Here is a 9931-nt window from a genome sequence, read left to right as displayed (position 1 = left end):
CGACATCTTCGGTTCTTGGATCATAAAAGTTAAAGTCATAGTACTCGTAATGCCAACCCGTACGTTCTATTTTCGATAACCGCACACTCATTCTTTTCTTTCTCGGGTCGGTTATTAAAAAAGGAATATATGTGCGTTTAAAGTAGAAAGTATCCAAGGCGCGTTCAACAATATCTGCTGATATTAGTGACATGTAATGTTTCGTGTACGTTAAATCAGGGTCTTCAGACTCTAAATCTGTTTTTGAAAAGGTCGATTTACTAGACTTGGCAACGCGAGAGACTTTTTTGTTTCTTACATTTGTAAAAGATGGTCTTATTACAACATCTTTAGTGCTCGGACATACTTTTATGGATGACAAATTTTCCTCTGAATTTATGGAAACATGATCCACTTTACGTTTGACAATGTGTAAGTGATAAAACCGGCCATCCTCTATAGATACTTCGAAAGATGCTTTCGTGTGGTCTGGGTGGAAATGCCACGGGTAAACCGAAGGTATCACCACCGATTCAGGAACTGATACTGATCTTCCTTTTTTAAAGTCACTGACGACAGGAATGCAAAAAGCCTCGTCAGGTTCTCCTTCATAAACGTCATGACCTACTTTGAAATATAACTGTGACATAAACTCATCTCTAAATAGCTTTAACCGGAAACTGAAGACGAAGGTTTGTGGTATGCCCGGGTATAGCTTTTGCTGAAATGCCGGCTCAACCTTCGAATGTCTGAAAGGGTTGTCATTTGACACGTTTTTAAACTTTATAAACATTATTTTGTCGCTACGGTTAGTCACTGTAAACGATAAATGTTGCCTGTGTAAATCATTGTATATAATTCTTATTACTTGCGGTTTACTTTCGACTGAAGTAGTTTGTTTTAGCAACATCCATGAGTAATTTGAATTACTATCTGGTTCAATAGATTCGCGGTGATGAACGCTGCCGATACTGTGTGGTTGTGTAAAAGGTGATATCAATTTATGTTTATTTGTACACATTATCGGAGGCAAACGCGAATCTTCCTTTGCTTCACTGAGTTTACTAGTTTCTGATCCTAGAGACAATTCCGTTTCAGCTTCGGCTACCGGCACCAGAGAGTTTTGATGAACAGTTCCCATAAGTGCCATTGGCAAACTGGGAGGCAAAGGTTCTAAACTGGGCGATACTCGACGTATCTTCTTACGCTGTAAATCCTTTTTTATTTGGTCCCACTTTTTTGCTGTTCTGGACAACTGATCAGTTAGTTCGAATGGCGTTACCCTGGTGTATTCCAACAACAGTTTCTGTGCTATATACTTCTTTCGTATCTCAGCGTCTTGAATGCGACTTTTGCAGTCGGTATCCACGACATGCAATCGTTTAACTAGTTTCTCCCATTCCGGAAACGTCTTTATGTTAACCTGGTATTCCTTTTGAAGGTTCTTTATCCATTGTTCTGGTGTGTAACCATCATGAACATTGGGATCTCGTATCCTTATGTGATGGCATTTACTGTTTAATATTTCCATGTTTATACTCGTTGACTCCTCGCTTATAAAATAATACACTTATATAAATTGCAGTATGCTTCTAAATATAATCTTATAAAGAATTGTTTTTAACATCTGTTGAATGACGTTTGTGATGTTAATGTATCTAGCATAGACCCGGTTTTTTTCGCGCTGTAGTCTCTCCGGTCCGTTTCTTTTTGGAGGCCCGGTTTCTTTATGATTTTATCCTACGAATAAATATTTATCATATACGGACATAGAGCAACATGGAACTCCGGGGGTCCATGTCGTTATATGCTTACGGACGAAGTAAAGTCCTTGGTTCTACGTGTAGGTATAGGTCTAATTAGCTCGAGGCTTTTATTCCCAGTTTCCACCTTCTAGTTGGCTACCAGTGTGGTATACCTATGATAATGAATTATGGTGCTTAGCTCAAGCGATCCACTTGATAGTAACTCAGAATCATGGTCTGAATCATCCCCCTCAGTAATCATTACGATCTCACTTTTTTTTACTTATTGTAGATTTGCCGCAGATGGCATGCTACTTGGTCGGACAAATAGGGAGCGCTGAAGGCTCTCACCCGGTACAACGTTTAAGAAAATCGTCGACCACGCCGGCGGGGTCGGTATCGGGGTCCTGGAGATACGATCTCACTAACACCCTGTATTTGTGCGCTTATTATTATGTTAGTGTGCAGTAGGATGTGTGCGCATGAATAGGCACCATTGTTGTTATGGACTTTATAAAAACGAAGGCTTTTTTCAAATTTTCTGTTGAAGATAGACGGCGAGTACCACTGTGTTGAAATGAAACTATTAAATAAGTATGTGAAAAAAAAACTGTTTAGGTACCAATATTTTATTTACAAAAGATTTGTTACAATATTTTCATCACAAAACCCCACTATGAACTCCACTGTACACAATAATAAATAAATCGCCCTCTGAACATGTTGTAAACGGCTTAATCAGAGGAAACGGAATAATTTTCATAACATAACAAATACGTTTTTACAATACTTTTTTGCTTTTACCGACCGGGTCTTTTGTTGGTGTCCACACGAAGTTGTGACGGCCTGGAAATGGTAAAATTCGAGTTAAATTCACGCCCGTATACACTAATGGGGTGTGAGAAAAGCCAGAAGTAATCAAAGACAACTTGCAGCCTCTGTTGAACTAAAATGGACCTTATGGTTACAAAAGGATAAACCTATTGCACATAAATTGTCAATCATATTAGAATCCCTTGGTCGAATTTTATGACACGCTCGAGACGACAAGCAGCATAGAAAACCAGAAATTACTCCAAACTTCTTCAAAGAAAGCGTGAAATTTTATATGGGACTTTTCGCAGTAGGAAGCTAAAAATTGGTAAGTACATTAGAAAATGTTCGGACAGGCGGGGCTTGATTACAAAAAACACGAATGAATGTAATGAGGTTTAAGATCACATGAGGAACATACAAACAGGGAGAGCTAAGCCCTTCTCTGAGCACTATAAAAAATAGATGTTCACAGCACCGCGCTTATATTGCGAGTGAGAGTAAAAAAAAAAATATACGGTCGAATTGAGAACCTCCTCCTTTTTTAAAGTCGGTAAAAATTAATACCTATTCTGAATAGCTGTCTGTAGGCTGTCAATGTTGTAAAGTCATTGACAGCCTACCAGCCAGCCATTCCCACCGACGGTGGGGTTTACATTCCAACGGACAAAGGGGTATGGTGTTACCCCGAATTTATTGCAAAAGCTAGTTCCTCATTCTATGGTTAAGTATTAGGCTGTTAGGTATTTACGAATAGCCGCGCGCCGTGAGTGCGTCAATGAAAGCCACACAGGTTTGTTATGCGCGTGCGCATTCTTCTCACGACTAGGTACCGAACATACATATTATCTAACAGTTACCTGGGATTTGCGTCCATAGCGTGGCCTTCTATCCTATTAGATGCTGAGTGGTAGGAAGGCCAAAGATAATCTTTCCTATACGTCGTCAAAAACTGATCACCATATGGCTCCGTCCCGAAAATCATCTTCAACTAAAATAAATTGTGTACTTTTCTATAATTCTTATTACGTACTTAAAAGAAATTATAAATATTTTCGTAATTTAAGCAAACTTTACATAACGGGCGAATTAAGATTTTTAAATGTTTTTCTCACGATTTTGAATCCCTAATTTTTTGTCAAAAATATTTTTTTAGAAAACATGAAAATGTGACTGTTATAACAAAGTTATGAAATAACCACGAAATAACATTTCGAAATGAATGACACAATATTGTTTTATTATTTTTAAATTTTTTCTTTGGCGCGGTTAGGTGGTTTTGTGTTGGTAAAACGATGTAGGTATACCATCTCCATGGTTAAAAGTCTCAGATTGAAAATTACAAAAAAATGTGTTCATGATTACAATACAGTTTACGAACTACGTTATATTAGGTACTTGCCTACCTAATATCTACTATGAACGGATTCGGTGCCCAAGTCAGACTTATTTTTAAGAACAACATCATTCTTTTATATTACTTACTTATACGATAGTCTTCATAAAATTTTGGAAAATAATACGCAGGAGTTTTGCACGGACCTTGCATGCGTAGGTCCGTGTTGCTATGTACCCGTAGACTTAGGTACAGCTTTAAATAAAAACTCCTTACATAGGTAAGTATTTCGTTCATTGGTGACCCATGTCATTTTAATGTCAATGAACTTTCTGTTGTGAACATCGGTTTTTCAAGTCTCCTGTCTGATTGATATAATTTTTTTAGAAGTTTTTTTAATAGCTACAATATTAACGGCACGACCTCAACATGTCGGTTTTCGACGGAGAAATCGACTACCATTCCTTGTATATGGTCGACTATGTCGAGAAGCCGAAACCGTAAGATTTTTCTTTTCTCGAATAAGTTACTACATGGCTGGAGTTTACAATCGGAATATTATACAGATCGACGGGGAATCTTAATAAGAATCATTCATTTTGTGACGAAACTTTTAGTGTTTCAGATAAGTAATCACTTTTTTTCTGTTATTTTTCATACTATCGATTACATAATAACCTAAAATTACGCACTTTGATATTGCTAATGTTGTTATTAAGTACTAGGATAGGCAAAGGTACTTTACTATTCAGCTTAAATGGGTTAGGTTAGTATAGCGACCACCGCGCTGGGGCCGAGAGTATCGTTTTATACGCAGTATTATTTTTCATTCTAAGTAAAGAATATAATAACTGATGACATGGGCCTTTGGCGGCTCAATAATAACCGGACTAACCTTGATGAGGTTGGTAATCACCTCAAAGCCCACACGATAGAAGAACAATAATATAATATACTTAAACACACTAGATAGTCAGAAAGAATTCAGAAATTACGTAATTATCATGGATAAACTTGGTGAAGGTCAATGTAACATTTTTGAATTTAAAGGTCATTTCGCAAGGTATTATGGCTGAGGAGAAGAAATGACAAGAAACTGCAACAGCATCACATCTGAGTGAGCCCTTCCTATGGGTAATAAGTGCATAATGTGTAGTGTAGGTATATGTATTTATGTGTATGTATTTATGTATACTACCTTTTCATCCACAGCAAGAGTCCACGCCGTCACCCCAAAGATGACGATTGCCTGATCGTCGGAGTGAGTAGAGATGCTCTGAAGGCGAAGGATGCGCCTCGAAAGTTTCCGGATATGCTGTGTCCATTGAAACATGAGTATTACAAGAAGGCTGTTGAGAGGGTACGTATTTTTTAATACCTACAGGTACCCCGATAATTAGCTATTACGCCTTAAGCTAATAGAATAGAATATAAACTGTTTATATAAAAGGACATCATCATCAATTTAAGAGCCACGCTCTTGTCGGTGCAGCAATTTCCATGCTACTTTTTAGGGAAAAATAGGGCAGTGGTTTCCCTCCTGCCTTCCGCCCCGCAGTACTCTGTCTGACGCAAGTGGGATGGCGCCCAGAGTAGTCTACAAAGCCATACTAGGACTCCTGTCCTCCGCCTCTGAATTGTACTTACAGTGTATAAAAGGACGCCACACACAAAAACAAGACAATAACATCACTTTAAAAAAATCACAAAACAATTACAAAAAGCATATAGGCTGTTCATTAGACCGATCATAAGGTAGTAGTGGACATCCTGAGATAAAAGGGCCCAACTGAGCACAAGTCGCGGCGTGAAGCACGAGGTATTATACAATGTGGACCCTAACATCGTGTTCCATAAATATGGAATGGTTACTAAGAAGCGCCGGTTCAAACTCCGGTACCGGACTTGCACCAAGGAGTTATTTAATCATTCATCACTAACACAGATAGTTCGGCCATTATAGATGGCGATACGGCTCACCTATCACGTTGGTCTAACAGAAATCTCGGTGAGGTGTGGGTACTTAGTTTATCTTGCGATGGATGTAAGTACCTCTGGCTACACCTCAGTTAACATCTTATGCCGCATAAGCCGATTATGCCGATGCCGATTTGCCGCATATGGCATTGACTACTTGGTCAGAGCCTACCAGCAGTAGGACAGCAGCAGTCTGGCAAAAAACCCCTGTTAATTCCAGTTCGAAGAAGACTACCCGAAGCTCCACAAGAAGTACATGAAGGGCGACATCAACCCAACCCCCATCGAACATGAGATCCAGGACTTGAAGCGTACCGAGTATCTCGTCAAATACTGTTCTAGAGGTAAGTAAGCGTTTTATTTACCTAGCCGTCTTCTATCGTGTGGGTTGTGAGGTAGCCCAGCCCCAACAAACCTGGTGTCAGGATTAATATTGAGCCGCCAAAGGACCCTGACATGACTCATGTAACGACTAACCTAGTAAGTAGTACCCGGACCAACGGATTACGTGCCACCTGAAGCACGGATCATCACGGATCATCTTATTTTCGGACAATCAGGTGATCAGCCTGTAATGTCCTATAACCAAGGGAACACAAAGCGATTTTCGTGTTGTGTCCCCACCGGGATTTGAACCCGGGACCACGGAGGCCTAGCCCAGTGTCAGGCTGGTGACAAAGACCGACTTTTTGATAAGTCTCAATGCGAGTGATCCGAAGAGCCAGCAAGAGGTGAGTACGTGTTAGCGAAAGGTGCCAATCAGAAGCACTCCTCATGGTAGACCGAGGGTTGATGGCTGGATCTCAAAATCGGTCCCATACCTATATGCCGATACTGACCTTCTCGATCGTTGATCGCAACCATTGTTTCGGAATCCCATGTTATGAATGGCTCATGGCTCACAAAAAAGTGACCCGTAAGTGAGTAGCCGTGGCAGCCCAGTTGGTAGAACGCTTGACTGTTAATTTGAGGTCGCAGGTTCGAATCTCAGCGTAGGTCTATACCAATGATTTTCGAATTCATGCTTAGATCATAAATGATTATCACGTGCTCAGTGATGAAGGAAAACATTGTGAGGAAACCCACATTCCCGAGATACGTATTTCGGAAGTATGTGACCTAACCTACCTAACCTAATATTGGGCTGGTTTTCCCTTCGCGGGTTGGAAGGTCAGACAGGCAGTCGCTTCTATAAAAAACCGGACCTGTCAAATCTTCAGGTTAGGCAAGCGGGCGCTGTGAAAAACGGGAACGCTAGGGAGATGATGATGATGACACAGTATTCAGTGTTCGCCATTTGTCCAGCAAGTTTTAAGTGCCATTCGAGCTCATATCTCTCTCTCTCTCTCTCTCTCTCTCTATTTAAGAGCTGCGCTCTTGTCGGTGGAGTAACCGCCATTCCTCTCTTCTTCCCGCCAAAACCTTCACCTCCCGATACGACACGACCTGCACCTTCTCTTTTATTTGTTTCATAAATGTTATCCTAGGTCTACCCCTTCCTCTCTTCCCTTCAATTTTTCCTTCTATAATGTTTGTTATAAATGAATCGTGTCGTATCAGGTGGCCAATCATATTTCCTCTCCGGTTCTCTATAGTCTTCAATATGGTTCTCTTTTCTTCAACTCTTTCCAGCACTTTTTCATTTGACACCATTTCAGTCCAGCTTATACCCTCCATCCTTCGCCAACACCACATCTCAAACGCTTCCAATCTCTCTCTGTCTCTCTGTGTCATAGTCCACGTTTCACAGCTCATATATAACAATAAAAAATATTATATTTAAATATACATGTCATTAAGATAGATAAATGCATGCGCATACTATGTAGTTTAGGCCACACACATCATCATAAAATGATAATATGATAGACACATAGCAGAGATTCGCCCTACCACCAGCGATGGATATGGCATCTACTTACTTCATAAAGTTACTTCTTTCTTTCGAGTCGATGACAAGTCATTTTAAACAGACCGAAATCTTGTCAGCCCAATATGTTGGCAACAGCACGGGTGGAAGCGCCCATCAGGTCCTCCCGCGAGCAAGTAGGCCATGTCATTAGATGGGACACTGTATGTAACTCTTCCCCTTCCAGAGCTCCCCTTCATGTCAGTGAACCTGACGAGACGTGCGCGCGCGCTGCAGACGCTCCACCTGCCCGATGACATCGCCATACCCGACACCACCAACCGCGGCTCATACCGCCACCCCCCGGACGAGAAGTACGTCGACCATCCATCTACGTTCTCCACCCGCCCGAAGTACGATGACTCTTTGCAGAGTAAGTTCATTCTATTGTCTATGCACACGGCTTTTTGGCGGGAACGGGACGGTTGCTTTCTTCATTGAATAATCTAAATAATACGAAGTGGTGTTTTGTGGTTAATGATCGCATTAAGTTAGTTAGAAAACATTCGCGATAGTGTTATTAAGTATAACGGAATATTGAATAAACTAAGTGTACCTATCTATTTTCGCTTCGTGCCAAGAAGCCGCTTCATAACTCGAAAGTTTATGCGTACTTTTGAGTTAATTCGTTTGGGGTTCGGAGTAGGAGTCTACTCCGGGGGGCTTAGGTTTCATTATTCATCGTCATCACCTTTCATCATTTCATTAATCATAATCAAGAAAAAAATACATAAGGCTGTATGGGCATAGTTCTCTTTGCCTTGCCCTAAAACTGCATTATCCTGGCAAGAACTCATTAATTATTTATTATGGTGCATCAATAGCAGTATATACACAAAACACAAAATACACGTAAGAAAAGTTACGGTACAACATATTTTATCATACCATACCACACCATATGTGCTGCAGCATTATGAGCACATTTGTATAAATTTTAGTTTTAAACACAAATGAACATCATTTCCAGAGGAACTCCGGCGCATATTACGCGTCAACACAGGAGAGACAACCTACGGTGTGTGCCACGGACTTCTGGCCAAGGTCATTTTGGAGAAGAATCCTTTCGGACCTCCTCGGGAGGAACCGAAATATGGACGATGGAAGAACCGATACTTCTACACTTACCGCATATGATCAACGCCATCTATCGGAGAGTAGAGGAAGCGACAGCGTTTGTATTTTTTGGAGTTTCTATTCTATATTCCATGGTATAAGAAGACCAGGTATGCTCAATCCTATGACAAGCCGCCATTGCTAGTCCATTGATGACGTAAGTGTTACCATTCAATTGGTATCTCCAACATTTCAAGGACGTAAAGTTTATTATTGAAAATTAAGGGAATTACTGACTATTGACTATTTAATTACTATTACTTGTCACATATATATAAAAAAACATTACAACTGTACGTAAATCGTTTACTGAAAGTACAAAATTACCTTGCAAAGTAAATTAAAAACAATGGTCGTGGGTAATTTATTTTTTACAAGATGGCAACACAGGGCGGGATGACATCAGCTGGGCTAACCTTGAAATGCTAGCTGTCAGTTTTGAGAATACCTGGTCTTCTTATACCATGCTATATTCAAAATGTTTGTATAATTTGTTTTCTATGTAATATTCTTGCTTGACTGATATGCAATAGGAATAGGGAGCAAGAAATTCCAGGAAAATAGACTTCACAAATAGTGCTCTTAGTAATAGTTCAATAATTATATTAAATTATGATGACAAAATATTGTGAAGTTTAAAGCCGTTTTATCTCAGACACATTAAACATAACATAACATAAACAGGCCTCCCCTCAATCAACCGGAGGGGGTATGGAGCATACTCCACCACGCTGCTCCAATGCGGGTTGGTGGTGTCTTTACGGATAATAGCCGGGACCAACGGCTTAACGTGCCCTCCGAAGCACGGAATCATCTTACTTTTACGGACAATCAGTGAATCAAGCCTGGAAAGTCCTAACCAAACAAAGGACAGTCTCACAAAGTGATTTCGACAATGTCCCCATCGGGAACAATACATTAAACAATAAATAAATTTAATTGATGACACGACAGGAGAATATTTTAATAGAAACTCTCATTAGTCTAGGTTGTCATGTAGCCTATTGTAAAAATAACATTCATCAGTTTGATAATTCAACATTTTGAGAATCCAAC

General features: G+C 40.0%; 2 protein-coding genes across 2 annotated transcripts in view; both read left to right on the top strand.

The window, feature by feature from the left end:
* Positions 1 to 9931, top strand: part of LOC126375676 (putative oxidoreductase GLYR1 homolog) — a 342593-nt gene that overhangs the window by 232928 nt on the left and 99734 nt on the right. The window lies entirely within an intron of this gene.
* Positions 4303 to 9463, top strand: LOC126375404 (uncharacterized). The gene is made up of 5 exons (XM_050022311.1): positions 4303 to 4373; positions 5086 to 5233; positions 6071 to 6194; positions 7947 to 8132; positions 8730 to 9463. The coding sequence occupies exons 1-5, from the start codon at positions 4303 to 4305 to the stop codon at positions 8894 to 8896; spliced, it is 696 nt and encodes a 231-aa protein (XP_049878268.1). The 3' UTR covers positions 8897 to 9463.

This window comes from Pectinophora gossypiella, chromosome 19 (assembly GCF_024362695.1).
Source record: "Pectinophora gossypiella chromosome 19, ilPecGoss1.1, whole genome shotgun sequence".
NCBI classification, from domain to species: Eukaryota; Metazoa; Arthropoda; class Insecta; order Lepidoptera; family Gelechiidae; genus Pectinophora; species Pectinophora gossypiella.
The sequence above is the reverse complement of the archived record's forward strand: the minus strand, read 5'-3'. Positions and strand labels throughout refer to the sequence as shown.